At 52.2% G+C, this 24,877-nt stretch overlaps 1 protein-coding gene across 1 annotated transcript in view; it reads left to right on the forward strand.

Annotated features, from left to right (window-relative positions):
* KCNJ6 (potassium inwardly rectifying channel subfamily J member 6) overlaps window positions 1–24,877 on the forward strand; it is a 192,145-nt gene that overhangs the window by 125,627 nt on the left and 41,641 nt on the right. Inside the window, exon 3 of the mRNA XM_036243632.1 lies at window positions 21,398–22,318. Coding sequence (XP_036099525.1) covers window positions 21,398–22,318 — 921 coding nt within the window. The remainder of the gene's footprint in view (window positions 1–21,397; window positions 22,319–24,877) is intronic.

Raw genomic sequence — 24,877 nt, forward strand, 5'->3', positions numbered from 1 at the left:
CCGGCCCTGGTTGGGTTGTGCAGGTGGCAGCCACTCGATGTGTCCCTTTCACATCGATGTTTCTCTCTCTCTCTCTCTCCCTCTCCCTCTATCTGAACAAAAAACAAAAAAATTTCCCCGGGTGAGGATAAAAACCATCGATGAGATGTTTTACAGTATTATTTTTCATATTCCGTCTTCAAACCCCATTTTTTGTAGACTTGCAGCATAGCGCGATTCAAAGCAGGCTCATTTCAAGTGCTCGGCAGCCACACACGGCCCGTGCTGCCGTATTAGCACAGATCTGCGAGGTCACAAGACACCAGGAAACTTCTTGTCCCCTCCTCTGGGGACCACAGCAGAATTTGCTCCAGCAAAAGTCACTCATTTTTCCCAGATGAAGTGAGCCCTCAGCCCCGTCCACGCTGGGATCAGGACGTTATCAGAGGTCATGCTGGAGAATTCGAGGAGACCACCCATCACGCCCCCGAATCGTCAGCAGCACCAGCCCCACCAGCGCAGGGCTCCTGAGAAACATACGCACAGACCAAACCTCTCCTGCCACCTGAGCATCCGTCTGAGGACTGTTTCCTCGCGCTCCGGGAGGGTGTGGATAGGAATACCAGATTCAATGTTGGTGTTCAAGGGTTCATGGCTTCGGTTTCAGGTGAGGCGCACCAGCCTCTCTGAATCTGCGATATAAGCCAAACGTTTGCAAAAGGGGGAACGCACGACTTTCCGAGGCCACGTCCCGGGCAGACGTCAAGCTGCACGGCAAGGCTGAACCGAGAGAAGAGCCCACATTTCTATTTTCCCTTTAAAAAAAAGAGCAGATGTAATTACTTCAGTGTATATACTTGTGCTGAGAATTCAATCAAGTGCCTTTAAAGAAATCGAATGAACCTTCGCTGGAGAACCGAGAGGCAGGAGTGATTCAGCGGGAGGCTGAGCACAGCGCCCCGCAGTGCCGAGGGGCCCCAGGGGAGGAACGGCGGAAAATGTAATTTTAAAAGGACCGAACCCCAGGCACACGGAACCCAAACAGCAGTGCAGCAGACAGACCACAGGGCAGGGAAGCACAGGGCCATTTGTAATCTGTGGGCTATTATTAAGTCAGCCCCAGGAGATACAGGACACCAAATGGAGACTCATAGGTACCCCAGGGCTACCTGTCACCATGGCCCCTGCCAGTTGTCGTGTGAGCCGAGAATCAGAAAGAGCTCACAGTCTCACTGTTAAAAAGGACTCGGGCCCTGGCCAGTTTGGCTCAGCGGTTAGAGCGTCGGCCTGCGGTCCGGAGAGACCCAGGTTCGGTTCCCGCTAAGGGCACGTACTTCGGTTGCAGTTTGTCCCCGGCCCTGGTTGGTCGTGCGGGTGGCAGCCACTCGATGTGTCCCTTTCACATCGATGTTTCTCTCTCTCTCTCCTTCCTCTCTCTCCCTCCCACTCTATCTGTACAAAAAATGGAAAATATCCTCGGGTAAGGATAAAAAAAAAAAAAAAAAAAGGACTCGGGCACTGGCCAGTTTTGCTCAGCGGTTAGAGCGTCAGCCCACAGACTTTTAAAGAGCCTCGGGTTGGATTCCAGTCAAGGGCACGTACCTCGGTTGCGGTTCAGTCCCCAGCTCTGGTCAGGGTCATGCAGGAGGCCACCAGTCGATGTGTCTCTCTCACACCAATGTCTCTCTCTCTCCCTCCCTCCATTACTCTCACTCTATCTGAAGATAAATGGGAAAATATCCTCGGGTTAGGATTTAAGTAAAAGAGAGCATGATGTGAACTTTGAACAAATATGTGTTCAAACGCCCTGGAAGCCACGGGCCTGGGACCGTCCTTCCCCCCAGGCTTCCCCGACAGCTGGGCCCAAGCAGAAGTTCCTCCTGCTGAAGGGGAGGGGCCCCCTCTCTCCAGAGGCATGGCCCCAGAGAGGCAGCTCAGCCACACACCCTCCGTCTCAGCCCACACTCGTTCCGTCATCTCAAAACAGACAACTGAGAAACCCGGGACCAGACGGCCCTGAGGCCCGTCGGGACCCCTGTGGGGCTCCATGGGTTCAGTGCAGTCATTTGCCCCTTTCTGTACAGAAACGGTCCAGGGCATGTGGCTTGGTGGACGGAACCAGCCCGGACCCTGTCCCCCGGGCCCACCCGGGCCTCGGCCTCACTAGGCTGTGAATGGACAGAAGGAACCAACAATCCCCTTTCCGGACCTATTTCCCTTTCCTCATAGAAGATTCAATTCGAGATCAGTGATGGTCAGAGCTGCCCAGAATCCCTCCCCATTGCTGGGAACACCGTTTTTTCCTTTTCGTAAGAGGACACCAGAAAAACACGAACCAGAAACTACCGGCAAAGAACTGCGGAGAAGTGGCCCCCTGGCCTGTCCTGCTCCACTTTACAAACGCACTTCATTTGCAAGAGAAACGGCACCTGCGCTGGAGAAGCCGGAGAGCGCAGATACTCCCGATGCCTGGTGGACATCCCCCAGGACCACAGGTCGAAGTAGGAACTCGCCTCCAGGAGCCAGTGAATGAGAGGCACACGTCCAGCTGGCTTCTGGCCGCCGAGACCCAAATGAGACTTTCTCCTCCAGCGAACCCACCCGGAGAGAGGCCAAAGGAAACGGGTCTTCTCTTAGCATCCTGGAGTGAGGTCCTCGGGGAGAGACCGGCCCAAGGCTTCAGCTACCTGGGAAGCCGGTGAGAGCCAGGTGCAGAGGAGGCTCCTTCCTTTCAGAGTCCCAACCCCAGAGTGCACCCCAGAAGGGAGCCATGACACTGCTCCCTCTCCTTGGATGAAACCCAGCACGAGTGGCCCATGAGATGTCACAGTGGGGACAGCGGGGCATTTCGCTGTGTTTGTGTTTCCCCTAGGAGTCGTGTCCGGCTCCACCAGCAGCGGCTGCTGTCTCTCCAGAGGCGTGGGCTTTGCCCTCAGCCCCGCTGCCAGGTCGCTCTGGGTCTCGTGCAGAGCAGGTGGCCCTTTGTCTGCCTCCAGCCCTGGGTTTCCACCAACAAACCACTTCAAGGACTTCACGCCACTTCAGGCTTTGAGAACCCCTTCCTCCCACAGCCCCCACACTGTGTTCGCTGAGGAAAGTGGGGCCTTGCCTTGAGCCTTTAGATTGGGACCAGTCTGGACACTACATTGGCCTTGGCACAGCCTCCCTAGTTGTCAAAGCCCAGAGCGGCACCCGAGCCCAGAACCGCACCCTAGCCCAGAACCGCACCCGAGCCCAGACCTGAACCTGAGCCTGAGCCCAGAGCCGCACCCGAGCCCAGAGCTGCACCCGAGCCCAGAGCTGAGCCCAGAGCTGCACCTGAGCCCAGAACTGAGCCCAGAGCTGAGCCCAGAGCTGCACCCGAGCCCAGAGCTGCACCCAAGCCCAGAGCCACACCTGAGCCCAGAACCGCACCTGAGCCCAGAGCCGCACCTGAGCCCAGAGCTGAGCCCAGAGCTGCACCCGAGCCCAGAGCTGCACCCGAGCCCAGAGCCGCACCTGAGCCCAGAGCCGCACCTGAGCCCAGAACCGCACCCGAGCCCAGAGCTGCACCTGAGCCCAGAGTGGCACCTGAGCCCAGAGCCACACCCGAGCCTGAGCCCAGAACCGCACCCGAGCCCAGAGCCGCACCCGAGCCTGAGCCCAGAGCGGCACCCGAGCCCGAGCCCAGAGCCGCACCCGAGCCCAGAGCCGCACCCGAGCCTGAGCCCAGAGCCGCACCCGAGCCCAGAGCCGCACCCGAGCCTGAGCCCAGAGCGGCACTCGAGCCCGGGCCCAGAGCCTCACCTGAGCCTAGAGCTGCACCCGAGCCCAGAGTTTCAGGGAGCAGAGCTGGAGGGGGATGAGCTCACAAAAAATATCCAAAGCCCCAGTGCCGAGGTTTGGGGGCTCCCTGTCGTCCTGAGGGGCTGGACCACATTTGAGGATAGAATGCCTCTTGTCCCACGCCCACGGAGGAAATGGGCTGGGAGACAGCGGAAAAGCACCACAAATGTCTGCAGGTAACTCCCAGCCTTGGGCTGTCCCCATTTTCTGGAGATGATTCTATTTTAGAGGCTGTCATTCTACCTCTGAGTCCAGCAACAGAGACGAAGCTGAGCTGCCAGCTGTCAGAATCTGCCTCTGTTTGGATAACATGTCAGTCTCGTCTCCTCTCTGGCTGAGTGACTGAGTCACGGCTCTGCCTCCAGAGCGCCGGCACCTGGGGGGGGGGGGGGGGCGCGTGGGTGTGCGCGGGATCAACGGGGCTCAGACTCGGGCCCAGGCTGCAGCCGGGGCTGTGTCAGAGGGACACTGAGAGCAGGGGCCAGCCCCGAGCAAACTGGGAAGAAGGAAAAGTGGGGACCTGACCGTCTCCAATTCCCATTTTCATTCTAGGAACCACCGAACCAAATGATCGCCCTCCCTTACCCGCGGGGGTGTGCCCACAACCCCTGGTGGCTGCCTGACGCCTCAGATAGTGCTGACCCCTGCATATACTGTGTAGTTTCCTGTTCATCCTTACCTACGGGAAAGGTTAAGTTTTAAATTAGGCACAGTAAGAGATTAGCAATAATCACTAATAATAAAATAGAACAATGATAACAATATAATGTGATAAAAGTTACATGAATGGGGTCTCTCTCTCTCCGATCACGGAGATGGTTGCCAGGTGACCAGGCAGGTAGCGTGTACAGCGTGTACAGCGTGGGTTCGGTGGACAATGGCACGATTCCTGTGTCCGGTGGATGAAGCGGGTGGCACTTCATCACGCGACAGGACAGCACGCAGTTCAAAATTTGTGACTTGCTTATTTCTGGAATTTTCCATTTAATATTTTCAGACCATAGTTGACTCTGGGTGATTAAAACTTCACAAAGCAAAACCCTGGGCATGGGGGTACTGCGGTGTGGCAAGTCTGTGTTCCACAGATCCGTGCTGGGCATAGGTTGTCCTGAGCTTCGGTGAGCTTGAGAAATTCTGAGGGAAACAAATTCAAGCAATTATATGTACGAATCAGAACGCTTCGATGCTAACCGGCTCTAGAACTCTCCGAGAAGGTGACCTTAGTATTAGTAAACTTACCATTTCTTTATGTCCCTCCCACCTCATTGGCCCTCCCCAACCCCTCCCAGCAAAACAGGGTTGCTTCACCCCACAACAAGGACATGGGGTTTGATCCAGGGCGGTGGCACGGTCAGTTGAGACCAGCTCATGAGAGGTGATTGTTAAGGAGTCAGGGGTTTTGAGAGCTGGGCAACAGTTGATGGCTTGAAATCAGCCACGGTGGAAGTTTCTACACCACAGAAATTGGCAGATGCTCAAATCAAGACTTGCTTTGTTTGTTGTTTGAATGTTCTGTAGAGCAGCCTTAACAGCGCACCACTGGACAGAGACCAATCGCGGAGTCTCCTGGGCGTGGAGGGGCCCCGGGGCCTGAGGATTCTCATCTTGCCCCTCCTCCATAGAACCTTTGGCCTGGGCTCCCCTCGGTAGAGTCCATTAGGCCTCAGCAGTGTCCCACTCACACTAGAAGGGGGAGATACACGCACGGAGCCACATGCTGCCACTCAACTCCCCCCCAAGGGACACCCCGAGGCCGTCACCCTACTCTCAGCCCGCCTCGGGTGGGTAACCCACCACATGATGTTTATGAAGTGTCCCCAGCCGGTGAAATATTTTGAGAAGAAAAATGATGTTCCTAGAACTGGCAAAATAGAGACCCAGAAACCCACCTCTCTGAACCTGCAGGTCCAGGCCTCTGCTTGTCAGCCCCTCGAGCCTTGGGTGGGCGGCAGGCCACCGGGCAGACAAATGAGGGAAACGCGCACGCGGAGTCGCGAGGTTGGACGCGCCCTCGGCTGGTGTCTTGCTTCAAGTGCTGCTTGGAAGGGAACGCAGAATCTCAGTTCAGGCTCTTGGAAAACCAGGCGATCCAGCCCTGGCCGGTTTGGCTCAGCGGTTAGAGCGTCGGCCTGCGGGTTCGGTTCCCGCTAAGGGCACGTACCTCGGTTGCAGTTTGTCCCCGGCCCTGGTTGGTCGTGTGGGTGGCAGCCACTCGACGTGTCCCTTTCACATCAACATTTCTCTCTCTCTCTCTCTCTTCCTCTCTCTCTGTCCTACTCTATCTGAACAAAAAAATGAAAAAAAAAATGTCATCGGGTGAGGATTAAAAAAAAAAAAGAATGTCCTCAGGTGAGGATAAACAGAAAAAAAGAAAGAAAGAAAGAAAACCAAATGTTCCAGAAAAGAAAGCCAGCGCGAGGAGAGGCCGGCTCCCCGGGTCTGAGAGGGTGAGACGTTTCTCACACCAGCCGAAACCTGCAGGCGCCTTTTCAGAATTTATGGCTAAATCACATTTCATTTGCTTTCCAGAGAAAATAAGATGCAATTTACTTCATTGAACTAGATCATTCTAAAGCAAATTGCAGGTAGGGACTACTTACCAGAGTGAAGGCTGGGAGGTAGGGTGAGTCGTCGGCCGACAGTCCTTAGCAGAGAAACACAAGACGCGGGAAGTCAGGCCCAAATGAGGGGCCACGCGGTTACCCGAAGAACTGGGATCTTCCAACCCAAATCCAGTGCACTCCCCTCCGCAAAACCCGGGCAGGGAAATGCCCGTTTTTGAGAGCTAAGGAATGACTGACTGAGGGAACAGACTTCTCTTCAAAAGACACTGAAAGGCCAAGTGCAGATTTTTCCAGAACAGCACAGACGTGATGAAGTGCCAATTGTAAGCCTCTGCGTTCCCATCCCGTGTCCCAGGAATGTGAACCACGCCTCAGTCAGAGCGATTCTGTTTGATCGATGCAGGGATTAGTGCGACCACAGAAATAATTCGGAGGATGCAAGTCTTCCTAGACGACAGGGAGCCAGCACTCTGCTGAAACCGCTGGTCTGTAAACTGCAGACGCCAAACGGAACCCACGATGCCATGGAGCGGGCGCCCAAGGGGAAGCCGAGGCGGGAGCCCGGGCAGGGAAGTAGCTGTTTCCTGTGAAATTGAACGTACCCCGTTAGAGCGGAGAAACGCTCTGAAAGTCTGTCCCTCCAGCGCCCCCTGTGGGCTGGCAGCAGGGCTGCCGTCAGCAGGTGTTGCATTGCGGGGTGCAGTGATCCTGAACCCGCCAGTACGTGGTCTCTGCTCAGTGTCAATTACCCAGGATGCGTCTCCTTCTCAAACCCAGTCACTGTCGCCCCAGGAGAGGGACAGCAGAGGACACGAAATTTCAGTCTTCCGCTCGCTGGAGTTCGTCACAAAGGGGTTGGTGGGAAGTGGGCCGCCACGTGTCTGAAACGGGAACCCTGGCTACTGTGAGGGGCGGACTGACTGTTCTTTCCTGCGCTGTGAAAACCCACCGTGTGGTGTGGTCTGAGCGAGTCCCAGCCTGGCGTGCCCCAGAAAATGTACACGGCGGTGTGGCCCATCAGGCAGGGAGAGTCTGGTTGCTCTGAACGGGCGGCCCCTGCCCTCACTTAGACTGGGCCAGCCCTCGCAGGACGTCTGATGGTCCATATGTTAGAGCCTGCCCCGGGGGCCGGGGTCTGCGTCGGCTCCGAGGAGCTGAGAGCCCACCTCCTGGCTTCTCCCTGCCCCTCCTCAGCCCTCTCTGAAAACCATCTATTCTGTGGGCACCATCTTGGCACCCCTGCTGCTCCTTGCACGGTGCCATCAGCAGGCGGGAAGGGGCTAGTCTTCTCTCTGAGGGCAATGCATAGCCTTGCACATCCCTCCTTCCCAACCCCCGGGAGACTTTGATTCCTTCCTTCCAGAATTCTTCGTGGCTCCATTTCCACTGCCTCCTTCCCTCCCTCATTTGGAAGGATCACCCTGCCACCTCCCTCCTCACCTGTAGACAAATGTGCCTCACAGCTTCAGCCCACGGCCGCCCTCTCACCCCACAGCCAGAGTCGCCAGTGTTCTCCTGGCTGCCAAGCCCAGCGGCCTGTCCTCTGCTGAACACTCTGCCTTGGCTGCCCTGACTGGACCCGCCGTGACAGGGGAGCCTGGCGCCCCACGACCTGCTCCTCCTGACCCCTGCCTGTGGGAGCCCTCGGGTGTTTGGGGTCTCCGTTCTTTGATGGTCCCTCCACACTGGCGTTCTCAGGGACAGTTCATCCATCCCCTCAGCACTGCTGGGCTGGGGGGTTCACATTGCTTTTTTTTTAATCCTCACTCGAGAATATGTTTCTATTTATCTTCAGATAGAATGGGAGGGAGGGAGAAAGAGAGAAACATCAATGTGAGAGGGGCACATCAACTGGCTGCCTCCCGCACGAACAACCCTGACCAGGGCCGGGGACAAACCACATCCGAGGTACGTGCCCTTGGCCAGAATCGAGCCTGCAACTCCTTGGTCCACGGGCCGACCCTCTAACCACTGAGCCAAACCGGCCAGGGTGGGGTTCACATGTCCATCCTGTTTGGTTACTGGAAAGAGTCAGGGAGTCAGAGCCCAGACCCTGGACCCACACCCTGGACAAGGCTGGCTGTGTGACTATGGTCACGGTGCCCAACGAAGCGACCACACGGCTTTCGGAAGGACGGGATAAGCTGACATGACGGCGAGGCCACGGAGCTCAGAGCAGGCACGTGGTGGGGACTCAACAGACGCTCTTCCTGCCCTCCAACTGCCACCCCCTCCAATTTCAGATTTTACAAAACACGCCAGGACTTTCCACTCACCAGACTTCTATCTGACACATGAAGTCCTAGGAAAGACATCTGACCCTGCCCCGACTCCCGTCCCCTGCAGGGTTGACCTTTGCCCCAGGCATGACCCTCAAATCATTGCTCCTGCCCTGGCCGGTTTGGCTCAGCAGTTAGAGCGTTGACCTGTGGTCCAGAGAGACCCGGGTTCGGTTCCCGCTAAGGGCATGTACCTCGGTTGCAGTTTGTCCCCGGCCCTGGTTGGTCGTGCGGGTGGCAGCCACTTGATGTGTCCCTTTCACATCGATGTTTCTCTCCCTCTCTCTCTCTCTCTCTCTCTCTCCCCTTCCCACTCTATCTGTACAAAAAAAAAAAAAAAAATCATTGCTCCTTTACTTCCACTTCCACTGGGATCGTTCACTCCCTGAAACAAGAGTGAGGCCAGCTCCTCTTTGCCCCCCTACCCTCACCTCGCACGCACGCACGTCTCATCTGTCTGCAACGGCAGGGGAAGAGCGTGAGCTGCAGAACCAGGCCCGCCTCACGAAGAGCCCCGTTTCCACCATCCGTCAGACAGGTCAGCTTCAGCAAGTGACTCCGCCCTCCGGGCCTCCATGGCCTCGTCTGGAAGATGGGCCAGCACTTCCGGTGTGGCTGTGGTGGCCGCCAGGACCCGACACTCGGCCGCTGGTCAGCAGGTTGACTTCCTTCCTTCCACACTTCAGGCCGCAGCCATTTCCCACCTCCTTCAGGATGCCTTAGCTACTGAGTCCGGCCACCGCTGACCTCTGCCCCTGACATGCTAGAACGTTCTTGGTCTCATGTCCACAGTGTTGAATGCACATTAACATAGGACACTGTGCAGGTCTCGAGTTCCCACATAGGCCCTTCGCTTCCAGAGGGGTGTGCAAATCTGTGTCTTAGGTTGCGTCTGAATTTCCTACAGTTCCCGGGACAATGATGAGCTTATAAAAACAGTGATTATCATGGCTACAAATCGTGTACCTTCTTCGACCCAGACACTATCATGATTGCTACCATTTGTTCAGTGTCTGCCGTGTACCAGGTGCCAAGCTTGCGTGAGTTCTTTCTTTCTCACAAGCACCCGCAAGGTAGGTCTCATTATTCTCGTTTTACAGTTGAGGAAACAGACTCAGAGATGGAGGGGCCTGAACCAATGCATACAGACCGCAGGTGGACCAGCAGGCTCCCAGTCCGGGCCCGCCCCGCCAACGAGAATTCCATCACTTAATTCTCCCGAGAACCCAGCAGGGTAGCATTGCCCCCCGTTTGCTAGTGAAGAACCTGTGGCTCCCAGTGCCCCTTGGTGGGTGGCAGAGCAGGGACCCCGTCTGCCTGACTCCAAGCCCCACCCTGGAGCAATCAGAAGCAGCAGAGGGCTTCTTGCACCAGAAGGAAATCAAGCCCAAGTTTCCTACGGGGCAGAAACTCTGGCCCTGCCTCCTGCCAAGTGTACAGTCTCTTTGGGCCCCACTTTCTTCTTGTGCGACAAAAATGGAGGAGAAGGAACTGAACGAAGCCCGAGGTCCCAGGACTGCTCCCAGCCCACACGGTGCCCTGGAGCAGATCCCAGCAGGTGGTCTGTCCGCTGAGCAGACCCGGCCTGCGCAAGGCGGGTGGCTTGGCGGGCAAAGCACAGACTGCCTGGCAGCCTGCTTGCTCCCCTAGCTGGGCACCCCTGTGCAGCAACAACCCACACATCCGTGTGCAGTGTCCCAGAAGGTTCTAATGGTTCTGTCGAAGGTCCTCATTCCTGACAGCACTTTTAGAAGAGAAACTGGGACACTGAATGTCGGTCTCCTTCGTCCTTCCCACGGTGACCACTCACTTCTCTCCTCTAAGCAGTGAAATGGCCCGTTACCCAGCCATCACCCACACGCAGAGCAGCGACGTGAGTCCTCCGGCCTTGCGGTGGGTCCTGGACATCCTAAATTCAGGTTCGCGGTGAGGCCCCCAAGCTACAGTGGTCACGGGACCCTGCGCCCTTCCGCAGCTGTCTGTGTCCCCAGGCGGACGGAGGGGCTGTGCTCCCAGATGTCTGTGACTTTGAACTTCCCGTCTGTCTGGGTTTCTGATTACAATAGTCTCCCACAGTCACAATAACTCAAGGCGGGGACAAACCAGCTCACCTTCCCAGGCCACATCAGATGTTAGTGACAAGCGTCACGACCAGTCCTCAGAGGGGGAGACCTTCAGGTGGGGACTCACACAGGAAGACCAGCACTGGGCAAAGGGCCAAAAGGAAACCGACTTCACCCTTCAGGTCCCACTTGTGACTGCAGTCTGAGCTGTCGTTCAGGTATGTCTGTGGCGCGAGAGCATGTATCGCAACGTGCAGGAAAGTCCATCGCGAAAACCCCGCCTGAGCTCGGCTGGTAGCATCTTGCCCGGAACCCAGCATCGGCACACCTTCTCCTGGAGCACTGTACCAGCTCATCTTCCCTCGTTCAGAAAATACATATGCTTGTCGTTTTCTAAGACAATTTATTTTTTAGTGTGGTAAAATGTACATCACATCAAACTTACCACTGTCACCATTTTTAAATACAGAGTCCTGCAGCCTTGAGCAGGCACTGCCGCTCCTCCCTCACCCCGTCCACCGCCAGACGCGTGTCCCAAACGAACTCGTCAGATCCCAGCCCTCCTCCCGCCCCAGCCCCGGCTTCCATGCTGCGCCGTCTGGGGAACTTGACCCCCTCCTGTGTCAGCAGAGTCACAGTGTGCCCTCTTGTGTCTGGCTACGTCGTTAGCGTCCGTCCTTGGGTTCATCCACGCCGCAGCAGGTGTCAGAGTAGCGCCCCTTCTTAGGCTGCATAGTCGTCCACTGTACGGACAGGCCACGTCCGCTGAGCCACGCATCAGGCCACGGACACCTGGGTCGCTTCCACCTTCCGGCTACTAGGATGCTGCTATGAACATGGGTGTGCCAGTGCCTGTTTACATGTCTTTTCCTGACCGGTGCAGATGGGGAGAGCGTCGCCTGGTCTGTGATTCTGCCGAATCCCGCTGTTTGCCGTGCTAGACACAGACGTAATTCAGTGAGTCTGCTGAAATGCGGTTTTCTTGAAATTCACGCTGGAAAGTGAGCCAATGTGAAGTTCCTTGAGGCACAACGCCTGAGAGAGCTGTCTCCCACGTTCCCTTCCCGTCTGGCCTCCTCCGTCTCATCCCTGCCTCTCTGGGAGCGAGTTCCACCCGTGTCGGTGCTTCCTGTCCCTCCACCTCTGCTCCTGACGGCGCCTCGTGCTGACGTCCAGCCAGGACCCGTGTCACCACTGCCGCTTCCTGACCGGTCAGCCTGCCCCTTCGGCTCCTTCTCCACGTGCCAGTGTGTGAGACTCCCCGAGTCTGTAACACTCATCCCACACACCTCACACATATGCACACCACACATCACACACACACACACATCACACATACACACACACACACATCACACACACACACACACACACACACATCACACACACATGAGTCTGGCTCCAGCAGCTCCCTCTTTCTTAATATTTTTTTAACATTTTTCTTATCCCCACCCGAGGACATTTTTGCATTTATTTTCAGATAGAGGGGGAAGGAGAGAGGGAGGAAGAGAGAGAGAGAGAAACATCGACGTGAGAGAGACACATTGAGTGGTTGCCACCCACACGACCCCAACCAGGACCGGGGACAAACTGCAACCGAGGTACGTGCCCTTAGTGGGAACCGAACCCAGGACTCTCCGGTATGCGGGCCTGTGCTCTAACCGCTGAGCAAATCCGGCCAGGGCTCAGCTCTCTGGCTTTAAACACATTGTCTCCAAATCCTCTCTCTCACCCCCGCCCTCCCAGACTAATCGCTCCTCCCCCACTGCGACCTGGCTCGAGGGGCCACCACTCAATGGACGCCACTCTCACCGAAGTCACAATTGTATTAGTTTCCTGTGGCTGCCACAAGTGAACACAAATTGGTAGCTTAAGACTACTCAAATGTATTCTCTCAGAGTCCTGGAGCTCAGAGTCCAAACTCAAGGTGTGGACAGGCTCAGGCCCCCTCTGAAGGCTCGTGGGCCCCTCTGCCTCCCCCTCTGGCGGCTCCGGGCTTGTGAGAGCATCGTCCAGTCCCTGCTTCCGCCCTCACATGGTCTCCCTGTGTCTCTGTGTCTTCTTTGCTCTCTTATGAGGATGTTCTACTGGATTGGGGACCTCCATCTACATCTTCAAAGACCCTATTTCCAAATGAGGTCACCATCTGAGGTTCAGAGTGGACATGAATTTGGGAGAGACCCGGTGCATTAGTGAGCCCTAACTTCCAGCCCAATGGACATCATTCAGGGGTCCTATTCCACAACTGTTTTGGTTATTCGAAACAGAAATGGCATCAGGTTTTCCACCTATTTTTAGATGATAAAAGCATATTAAGGGAAAATGTAAATATAGAAAAATCAGAGAGAAAGCAAAAACACCCACGAACTCACAACTCAGAGACGGATCAAAATGCACATTTTGGAGAAACTTCTACACACACACACACACACACACACATTCACAACCATACACACATTATTGCAAGAAGGTAATATATGCAAAGTGGACTATGTGTTCTTTCTTCTGCTTTTTCACTTAGTGCAACGGCACGGCAACCTGCCAGGTCAGTGAACACGTGCCCATTCATTCAACACGCAGTCCTGGGCACTTCTTCCAGGGCCTGAGGTCCGTCTGCGAATGAAGCACACGGAGCCCTGCCCTCGGGGAACTTCCCTTCCCGCAGGGGCCAACAGACAACAGAAAATTCAAAAGGTCAATAACCCCTCATGCTGAAAGGGAAAGTGCTACGAAGAATTACACCGACCTACGAGAAGGGGGACCTGAGAACTGGGCAGCAGTGATTACTGTTTCCAAAGGGGAGTAAATGTAGGCCTCCTTAAGAAGGTGATCTTTTGCCCTGGCCGGTCTGGCTCAGCCGTTAGAGCATCGGCCTGCGGTCCAGAGAGACCTGGGTTCAGTTCCCGCTAAGGGCATGTACCTCGGTGGCAGTTTGTCCCCAGCCCTGGTTGGGTCGTGTGGGTGGCAACCACTCGATGTGTCCCTTTCACTTTGATATCTCTCTCTCTCTCTCTCTCTCTCTCTCTCTCCCCTCCCTCCCCCCCCCACTCTATCCCAACAAAAAATGGGAAAAAAAGTCCTCGGGTGAGGATAAAAAAAAAAAGAAGGTGATCTTTGCACAAAGAAGTGAAAACCCCAAAACATTGGAAAATCATTTTTCATGAATGCATAGTTTGCCACTGATTATATTTGCAACAATGTGTTTAAGCCGTGCTCTGTTGATATTCAGGTCATTTCTAGTTTTCACTGCTATAAAACAAGTTGCAATACAGCCCTGCATACAACTGATGGACGTTTGCGGAATCATTCCCTTAGAATAAATGTCTAGACCCTAATCCAAGACGTCTAATCAGTTCTAAATTATAATACTTTCTGTCACCCTGCCCTCCAGAAGGACTGCCAGTCGACACCTCCAGTAATAGAGTTCACAGTTCCACTCTGCATTTGTTGTTTATTTTGAATTTTGCTAACGTTGGGGTGAAATGTTATTATATTTGCATTGCTTTTATCTTGCTGTGGTTGAACAGTCTTTCCATATGCTTGTTATCTCTGTATTTTTCTTTTATGAATGCCTTCTTTATTTCCTTTGATCATATTTTCTATGAGATATGTATTGCTTTTGTAAATTGGGAACGTATATGTTATGTGTTGCAAATATTTTTCCTGGTTTGTCCTCTTACTTTTCTTACATACATTTAAAAATTTTATATTGATGAAAATACTAGTGTTTTTAAAATAGTTTCTGGATTTCTGTCATGGTTAGAAAGCCTTTCCCAAATTCTTTTTTTTTTTTTAATCCTTAATTCACTTGGAATTTATTCCGTATAAGAAATAAGGAAGAGACTCATCATTTTTCTCCCAAGTGGGCAACCAGTTGTCCCCACAGCATGAGCTGAGCAATGCCATCTGTGTCTGCCCTGATGCGGTCCCACCTGGCTCCCTGCCCCATTCCTCCTCCTCCTCGCCTCTCCCGCTCCCCTCTCTGCGCCTCCTGTGATTCCTCTTACTTCTACTTTGTAATGTGGTTGTTTGCCAGGATCTCATCTTCTATATTCTTTTCTCTCGCCGCACAGTCCCTCCGGAACTTGCATCCACATCCATAATTACAACGTCCCCTCGAATGCACTGATGATCTCCAAATCTGGAGCCATCGGGTCACTGATAAGCGTCCGCTCCACACACCTGATTTCCTGTGACAGAGCTCACCTGGGTGTCCATGGACACTTCAAACTGAACCTGCCCAAACCGGCATCATCCTCGGTCCTCCTTGTCGCAGCCACCCCGCTGCCCCCAGGCCTTCTGCTGCCCACCGGTTCCGCTTCTCATTCATTACCATCTCTTCACCCTCGTGTGGCTCCCTTGAATCGTCACCTAGCCATTTCTCCTTCTAACTGGTGTCCCTCTGGTCTACAGCTCAGCAAACTGCAGCCTGGAAATCAAATCCAGCCTGTGGTGTCTTTTTGTACTGCCCATAAGCTAAAAATAGTTTTACATTTTTAAAGAATTATAAAAAGTTTATTTAATAAAACAAAAAAGTATATATGCAACAGAGACCTATGTTGCCTGCAAAACTTAAAATATTTACCATTGGTCCTTTACAGAAATAGTTTGCTTCTAATCTTTACTCCACACCCGGTCCTCCATCAGAGTTTTTCTAAAGCACATAAATATTCATTCATATCACTCCCCAATTTAAGACCAATCTCCTTAGTCTGACACAAAGGCCTTCAGGGTCGGCCAGATGTGTTCATCTCTCTCCATTTCCCCCATACACGCTCTTTCCCGAAATCTCTGCCACCCCCAAACAAAGTTGTTTAGTACCTTCAAGACTTTTACACCTACTGTTGCCTCTCTTCAAATGCCCTAATATCCCAGCCTTTATTCCTCAGGAAGAAGCATATACTCATCCCCTCCTTGATCAAACCCATCCTGCTCTCCACCCAAGACAGATTTAGGTTTGGTCTCACTGGTATCTTCCCAGTGCCCCTTTCCCTTGCCTCTGTTTATACCAGAGGAATTTCTTCCCAGTGAAGTCCTTTCAGAGCTCATGACATATCTCACATAGCAATATACCCTACATTTTAAATTGTGTCCTCTATGCAACAGTGTTAGAGCAGAGTTACCACACTCTTGATTCACTGGGGGGGGGGGAGGGGGGGCGTGAGCTGTATTTGCTAGACCATCTAGGACTCTCCATACAACTATTGAGCAGGTTATTTTTTTAAATTGTGGTAAAATAAATGTGACATAAACTTTATCATTTTAATCACTTTAAGCGTACAATCCAGTGGCATTAAGTACCTTCACAATGTCGTACAACCGTCACCACCGTCCATCTCCAGAAGTGTTTTATCATCACAAACAAATAACTCCCCGCTTCTTCCTTCCCCCAGCCCCTGGTCACCTCTAGCCTATTTTCTCTATATATGAAATCTGTCTACTCTGGGTTCCTTGTATAAGTGAAATCATACACTGTTTGACCTTTTGTGACTGGCTTATGTCACTCAGCACAATGTCCTCAAGGTTTATCCATCCTGTGGCATGTTGCCAGAACTTCCTTCCTTCTTACGGCTGAGTAATCTTCCATTCTGTGTGGAGACCACGTTGTCCATTCGTGTCCATTCGGATGGTTTCCACCTTAGCTATTGTGAATAGTGGTGCTGTGAACATCAGTGTGCAAGCACCTGTTTGAGTCCCTGCTCTCAGTTCTTTTAGGTTTATATCAGAAGTGAAGTTGCTGGATCACATGGTGATTCTGTTTAACTTTTGAGGAACCCACAGCAGCTGCACAATTTATACCCCCACCGAAAATGCACCAATGTTCCACTTTCTCCACATCCTCCCCCGGGATCATCACTGTGGTTTTGATTTGCACTTCCCTGATGTCTGGTGATCTAGCGGTGTTGAGCATCTTGTCATGAGCCTGTCATTTGTTTGTCTTCTGTGGGGAAATGTCTATTCAAGTCAAGGCCTTTGCCCATCTCCGACTTAAGTTGTTTGTTTTGCTGTTGATGACTCGTAGGCATTCTTTATGTTTGGGACTTTAGTCCCTCCTCAGCTTAGTGGTTTGCAAATGTTGTCTCCTATTCCCTGTACTGTCTTGTCACCAAGTAGGTCATTTCTGATGAGGAAGAAACCATACTGCTGCGTCACTAAAGGGCCCTGTCTGAAAAACTGAAACCGAACTAATCCACCAGAAGGGTTGCCCCTGCCCCTCTGTCCCATAGCCCCTCAGGTCTCCAGGCCTCCGGGCCTCCCTCATCCAGTGGAGGCTTCTAGGCCGGTCCCAGGGACAGCTGACAACCTCAAGTGGTCTTACACCCTCAGGCATTCTGAACCCCCACAAGGACCCCGGGGGGGGGGGGTTAGTCATGATTTTCCTAGATTCCTTGAATCACAGACCAAAAGAGTATTGACATTTTGTTTCAAAATTTCTTTTCCCTTTCTGATTACAGTGGTAATATTAGTTCACTCTAGAAAATTTGGAAAACTCAGAATGTTTAAAAGGAAAATTAAAAGTGTCCGTGAGCCCCTCCCCACCCTACAACCTCTCCGTGCGTGGTCTTCCGATCTGCGATTCTGCACGTGTGGTTGTGATCCATCCTGTTTCACTGTTAGGTTTTCCCCAGGATGTTAAAAATGACCCAAGTACTTCTTGAAGGTTTTCTTAGATGTTGAAAGTTCTACTCATAGAAGACATATAATTTGGCCAGTGCCTGAGCAGACGGGGCCACGGGTGGTGAGAAGGGGGTGTGCCAAGGGCGTGCGGGCGCGGCGGGGGGAAAGGCTGCTTTGCCACAGCGGCGCTCGCCCTGCAAAATGCTCTTGCAAATGCAGCGCAGATCACCCCTCAAGTTCCCGCCTGGAGTCCAAGAAAGAAAGAAACGTCCAGAGCACTCATGAACAGTCCCTCTGTGTCCCCCTGCATGGCCCTGCGCCTTCGAGCTCAGCGCTCAGCCCTGGCACAGCCCACCTCCATGGTCCCGGCCCCCTGTCCGGACACAGACTCCAGCTGGGCCGCCACTCCATCCCCCGCGCCCCTCACCGGCCTGGGCCCTCCAGCCCCTGGCATGACTTCCACCTCTTCCACCCTGCAGGCGCCTCACACTGGGTGTTTTGGTTTCCCGCAACTCCGCCTGCTTACCACCAGCCACTATCCAGCCAGAGGCCCAGCCTCCCCTCCCCAGCCTAAGGAGGAAGAGTTCCCCTCTACCCGTTAGGTTCCCGGTAGGCCCAAGCACTACACTGGCAGAAGACGGGTTGTCCGGAGAAAGGCAAACACGGTTTATTGAATTTTCACATATACATGGGCAGCCACAGGAGACCTAGAGCGGTGACCCCAGCAGGAAGACTGTAGGCCGTTCAGACAAAGAATAAACTGGTGAGGACTTGGCAAGCCAAGGGGTTGGGGCTCTGGGTCGCGGACGGTGAAGGGGTGACAGGAGGTCATGGGTTGGTGAACAGGTTTGTTTTACAGAATGTGTGGCCCTGAATTCCCTGTCTCTGGTGAGCAGGGTGCCTCTCCCTTCCTGCTGCGGGGAGGGCGCTCTCACCGGCATGTGTCCCCTGATTTCAGAGGACAAAGGAGGTCAGAGTGTGCTTCTTACACCAGCTGCTTCTTAAGTACCTTTAACTTTAAAAAATCAGTATGCCAAAGTGGCAAATTTGGGGTGACATATTCTGAACCCCTCCCCCACCTTTCCAAGGTCGCACCTGCAGGGCACCTGAGGGCCACCTTCCCCCTGCACTCCGGATAGGTCCGGCTTTCTTTGTTAGTTTCCATTTTTGTTTGTTTTTAAAGGCATTTAAGTCACGTGTGATCTACATTTTCCACATGTCGGTCCATTACGGACACTGAACACAGACGCTCCCTCCCCCCTCCGCCCCCCCCTCCTTCCTCTCTCCGTCCCCCCTCCGTCCCCCCCCGTCCCCCCTCCGTCCTCCCTCCATCCCCCCTCCGTTCTCCCTCCATCCCCCCTCCGTCCCCCTCCCTCCTCCCTCCATCCCCCCTCCTTCTCCCTCCGTCCCCCCTCTGTCCCCCCTCCGTCCTCCCGCCCTCCTCCTTCCCACATCGGTGCCCACTCACCGTCCCATCCACGCTCCGTGTCGGCACTGCTGCCCACGCAGTTAGAGATGAGGCTCCATCTGAGAACAGAACAAACCTCACAGTGGCTCCAATACAACCACTTTTTTTCTTGTTTCTAGTCGGATGGCAGCCCCGGGCCCCTCCATCAGCCCCGTAGATGGGCACAGGAGGGCACACACAGTGTTAAGGGCACGGGACACGCCTGCTCCAGACAGGCCGGACTCACCCCTCAGTGCAAAGGCGATCAGAGCTGTACTCCAGACCTGAGCCAGAAAAGGGGGGAGCAAATCTGGAGCCGACTGGCCGGCTCCCAGGACTACCCAGAGCACGTACCTCTGCTCACTCGTTAACTGTTCAAACAGGTCCCGCAGCTCGGGGCAAATGCCTGGAGCTCGAAGGCCACCGCTGAGCCAGAAAAGGGGGGAAGCAGCTTCAAAGTGGGTTGTGGGGGGGGGGTGCCTTCCCTCCCTGACCTTTTACGGTATGAAATACCACTGAAGGCTGGTAAAAAAAAAAAAAAAAAAACAGCTAGTCCGACAAACAAGCACTCGTCTTCCACTGCAGGTCTCAGGGAGACGGGCTTGGTGGCTTCCCACAGTCAGCGAGCTTACTACCGGGGCAGAGCAGACCGCTGAGCAGGTCTGCGGAAAAGGCCTCCCCACCTGCCTGGCTTGAGCCCAGAGCTTGTCCACATGAAGTTATCTCTCAAGACTCCCACTCAGAGCAAATCAGCAGGGAGAGCTCAGCCTCACTCCTGGCCACACACTGCCTTGTAGGGGGTGCTGGAGGTAGGGGGACCACCTTCGCTTCCACCTAGGTTCTCACTCCACCTCCATCCTGTCCCAACCTCAGCGGCTGCTCTCTGACTCCTGCCCTGACATCTGTTAGGAGAAGGAGGAGGAGGAGGAGGAGGAGGAGGAGGAGGAGACGATCCTTTACAAATGAAAGGCTATCGAGGGCAGTGATCTAAAAGTCAAAGTTGTCAACCCAACCCCCTGCTCTGCAGACCAGATGCTGTCTCTTCCTTGTGCTAAAATATAAAAACAGATCTATGTGGTTGATCTTTAAGGAAACTAACCAACCAGGAACAAGATTAATCCATAATTAAGTTGGTACCTCTCAACTCCCATCCCCAGCTGTTTTCTTAACCAGAGGAGTGTTTTCTCGACAGACTGCCTTTCTCCTTTAACCAAGCGGGGAACGCATAGTTGTCGTAGACAAAACGCATGACAGAGTCACAGGACACAGAAGGAAAACCTGGGAAAAGAAAGTGCTCATAAGCCCTTTAGAAAGTTTTCAAGTTATTGGCTGAACAAGTAACCTGATGTGGAGGTGTATACATGTGTAATACAGCAGAAATTCCAAATTTCCCTTTGCACTTCGAACAGTTTTTCGAATGCACCGGTAACTAACCATTATACCAATGCATTCCTCATGAGCGCCTTCAGAAAAAAATAACCACACACCAAAACTGCAGGTATTAAATGTTGAAGCAGTAACCAAATCAAATGTGTAAACACTTAAAAAAAGAGAGTTCACCACACTTGTTTTAACCTTGGCATTGAATCGACCAACAAAAACCAGAACTTTTTTTTTGAACTCTGAAAATTGACAATTTAAAGAGCTTGCTCAAAATTCTCGCCCTGAATATTAAAAAAGTAACAAAGGAACAATTTATCGCAAAGGAAAGTCTATTACATGTCAGTTCCAGGCAGGTGTGTGGTTTCATCCAACCTCAGTACGACCCCATGAACTGGGCATGATGTTCACCACTGTGTAAATGTGGAAACTGAGGTTCAGTGAATTTTGGAGAGTGTATCAGTCTACTCCGGCACCATAACGAGCACCACAGACTCGGAGCCTCGAGAAACAGAAATTTCTTTTCTTACCATTCTGGGGGCTGGGAATTTGAGGTCAAGGTCGCGGCAGGGTTGGTCTGCTGGCTTTGGTTGGCTGGAAGACCTGTGTTCCCGGCTTACAGACGGCTGCTCTCTCCCTGGGTCCTTTCCTCTGTGCACAAGCGTGGTGTCTCCCTCTCCTTATAAGGACACCAGCCCTACAGGATTAGGGACCCACCTGCGTGACCTCATTCAACCTTGCTTACCTCCGTAAAGGCCCCATCTCCACATACAGTCACATTACACGTTAGGGTTTCAAGCGATGGGTTGGACAGCGGTGGGCGGGGGACACAATTCCGTCCATGACAAATAGCCTGTCCAAGTGCCCACATTTGCTAAGTGGAAGAACCAAGACTGTCTGAATCCAATCATTTCTTTATTCCATGAAGCGGGAGACATCTGGCTGTAAGAGTTGACCCTTAGACCTTGCTGGCAAGGAGACGGGTTCACGGCAGGGGTCTCTGTCCTGGTGGGAAGGGTGGTGACGTCCTCACACAAAGGTAGACCGCAGAGCACAGGAGTCCAAGTCCATGAGAGGCCAGTTTAGATGACGTCAAATAAAAATGGCTTCATCTACTCTGTTAATAGCTACACAGATGGCATTTGGTTTTGCTTTCATACACCATACACAGTGTGGTTTCCATGATCCCCTAAGACTCAGCATTTCATTTGTATTTCTCTTTTCTTTTCTCCAAACCACCAGCTAACGTTCTAGAGGGCGACTCCATGGATCAGGACGTGGAGAGCCCCGTGGCCATTCACCAGCCAAAGTTGCCTAAGCAGGCCAGGGACGACCTGCCAAGACACATCAGCCGAGACCGGACCAAAAGGAAAATCCAGAGGTACGTGCGGAAAGATGGAAAGTGCAATGTCCATCACGGCAACGTGAGGGAGACCTATCGTTACCTGACCGATATCTTCACCACCTTAGTAGACCTCAAGTGGAGATTCAACCTGTTGATTTTCGTCATGGTTTACACAGTGACTTGGCTCTTTTTTGGGATGATCTGGTGGCTAATCGCATACATCCGAGGAGATATGGACCACTTAGAGGACCCCTCGTGGACTCCCTGCGTCACCAACCTCAATGGGTTTGTCTCTGCTTTTTTATTCTCAATAGAGACAGAAACCACCATTGGCTATGGCTACCGGGTCATCACAGACAAGTGCCCAGAGGGAATTATTCTCCTCTTAGTCCAATCTGTTTTGGGGTCCATTGTCAATGCATTCATGGTGGGATGCATGTTTGTAAAAATATCGCAACCCAAGAAGAGGGCAGAGACCTTGGTTTTTTCCACCCATGCGGTGATCTCCATGCGGGACGGGAAACTCTGCCTGATGTTTCGAGTCGGGGATCTCAGGAATTCCCACATCGTAGAGGCTTCCATCAGAGCCAAGTTGATCAAGTCCAAACAGACCTCAGAGGGGGAGTTCATCCCTTTGAACCAGACGGATATCAATGTAGGGTATTACACGGGAGACGATCGTCTGTTTCTGGTCTCACCACTTATCATCAGTCATGAAATTAACCAACAGAGTCCTTTCTGGGAGATCTCCAAAGCCCAGCTCCCCAAAGAGGAACTGGAAATCGTGGTCATCCTAGAAGGAATGGTGGAAGCTACAGGTAAGGCATTCTCATCCCGGGATACCTGTGGGATCAATGCTCATTTTACACTAGACCTCATGTTCTTGTTGATTGCAAAATGGGGAAAACTGAACCTCACTCACTACTGACACCATCCCCTTGCTTCATGAAATAGTATGCCTATGTGGCTTATAGCTATAAGTCTACTCACCGAGAAGTCTAACCATTTCGTTATTTTAAAGCCCTTTGGAAACCAGTTAATAAATAATTTTTAAAAACTGCTTAATATATGTTAAATTTCTAAATATTTGCTTAAATTAAAATTTATCTCTAAATCGCTTTTTAAATGGCTCCAAAGCGTTGCTTAATTTAAATACGTGAGGTTATTTATCACCAAGCCAGGAGGAAGAAGCTAAGCTTTTCGAAGGAAGCCTGACAAATTGCTTTAATAAAAAGGCATTTCCCTCTTCTTTGGGAGCCATTTGCGATGCCCATGGCACTGGTTTTTCTTTTCTATCAAGTGGATGTTTGGTGTCTGTCTCCATATTCTACCTGCTAAGCCCCCATAGACATAATACTGCAGACCCGGTAAGTAACTCTACCAGGAAAGAAACAAAATTGAAGATCCACTCATCAAAATCTTATTGACCCTTCTGCTGTTAATGGCTAATCATTGATGTGTTTTAGGAAAAGATGATCTGTTCTCAAAATAGAGAAATGGTCTGTTTGCACTGAAGTCCTCACTCATACCTGAACTTTACACGTTACATCCCAACAGCAAGACGGTATTTCTCTGTAACATTCCACAAACAGAGCTGTGAACTCTGACTTAAGCTGACAATGATGTCCCACACTAGAACCCTATACACTAGAACCCTAATGCATTCATTTCTTTACTGTTCTTCTGAGTATCCATTGTAGCCTTGGGACCCCGTTTAGCTGTACAATCTGCCCTTCTGTGCTTTGAAGTCTTCAGTTGGAGGCTTAGGGTTGGTTTATATAACCTGAAAATGCATGGTCAACAGCCTGGCCCCAGATTCTGCATTGACCCGTTAGCTGATCTCAGCCATCACTTCAAAAGAAAGTCACTGGTCCCATGTCTCTGCCTCCCTGCAAAGTCATAACCTCTGACAAATTTCTCTTCTGTTGGTGGAAACTTGTGCAATTAGTTTGTCAACGCAGCAAACAATGAAAATGTCAGTAGCAGGCTCTGCGTGGGGCTCGATGATGTGAGTGGGCTCCTTCCCATAGAACTAAAGGACCATGAACCTAATCTGAAAACGGCTTTAAATAACAAGATAATTATTGTGAACAGAGCTATTCGTAACTTTAGCCCGATGTTGGGTGTATTCGTGAAGCAATGGTTGTGTGTTTGGGGTGACGGGGAGAGGAGGAGGAAGGAGGGAAGGAAGCCATTTAAATAGGGAGCTCTGTCATTTCCCACAGACCAGAAACTTCTCCCACTGGGCTGAGCACAGGGACTCTGGGTCCCCCTGGTGGTGGCCACTGCGATGCAGCCTCTGGCAGCATAAACTCGTGATGCAGTTTTAATACCAGATTTCTCCCTATAAACTCTCCCAATAGGAAGGTCATGAGGGAGGGCAATGGGCAGGTCCTGTTATTATTGTGCCTCTGAGCTCAAGAACAAAAGCCACTGGAAATATGTACCTCTGGTTAGTGGGTGTTCACCGGAGCTTCAAATTGTAGGAGCTGAGATTCGAATTCCCTCAAACCACAGCCCAATCTCAAAATACATACATACATACATACATACATACAGTAATCCGGAATAAGCAAAGTGTCTTTGTGATGCCCCTGAGTCGGCACCCTCCCTGGGCACACCCTCTCTTTCTGATGACAGCTTGGTGATGAGTCAGCCTTGCAAAGGGAGGAACGTCCCTCCTTGGTGATGAACAGTGATGCTCGTCTGAGCATTCCGTGGCCTTCCTACTGCTTTCTGAGAAAAAAAGGGGTAGGTGCCAACAAAAAAAAAAAAATAGAAAAGTAATCAAAACACTTACCCTTGTTCCTGGAAAAGGGCAACCACTATTAATTTTCTTTATAAAAAAAAAAGAAGAAGAAGTAGTTGTTTTCTAACTTCTGGAGAGTGAAGGGAAGCGTGTTCTAGAAAGTTCTGGGCTTGTCTGGAAGCTGGGCATGTCTTGACCCTTTCCTGATGGTGTTCATGCAATTCAGTGCTTCTAGCACGTCTGATCTTTTAAGCTTTAGAGGCTACTTTTCTTTGTGAATGAAAAGCAATTTGGTATTTTATGGGCATTCATTAAACAGGCCCTTGGGGGGAGAAATGCTTCAATGAGTCAAAGTCACAGGAAAAAACTCAATGTGGACCGAATGCACACAGGAAAACCAATTCACAAGGTCTGATCACTCGGCGTGGGGCTGAGGGGAGATCAGAGCCATGGCACAGGACTGCTTCTGCTCCCCCATTTCTCCTCTCAGAAATAGCTCGGTTGTCTTTGAACTACCACCGGTGGCCTCAGTTAGCGGGCCTGTCCCATGATGCGCCCCACGCCGCAGGCGCACATTGATCACAACGCGGTGTTTTCTGGAGATGCCAGCTGCCCGGCCGAGGCTGAC

This window comes from Molossus molossus, unplaced genomic scaffold (genome assembly GCF_014108415.1).
Source record: "Molossus molossus isolate mMolMol1 unplaced genomic scaffold, mMolMol1.p scaffold_m16_p_5, whole genome shotgun sequence".
Taxonomy (NCBI): domain Eukaryota; kingdom Metazoa; phylum Chordata; class Mammalia; order Chiroptera; family Molossidae; genus Molossus; species Molossus molossus.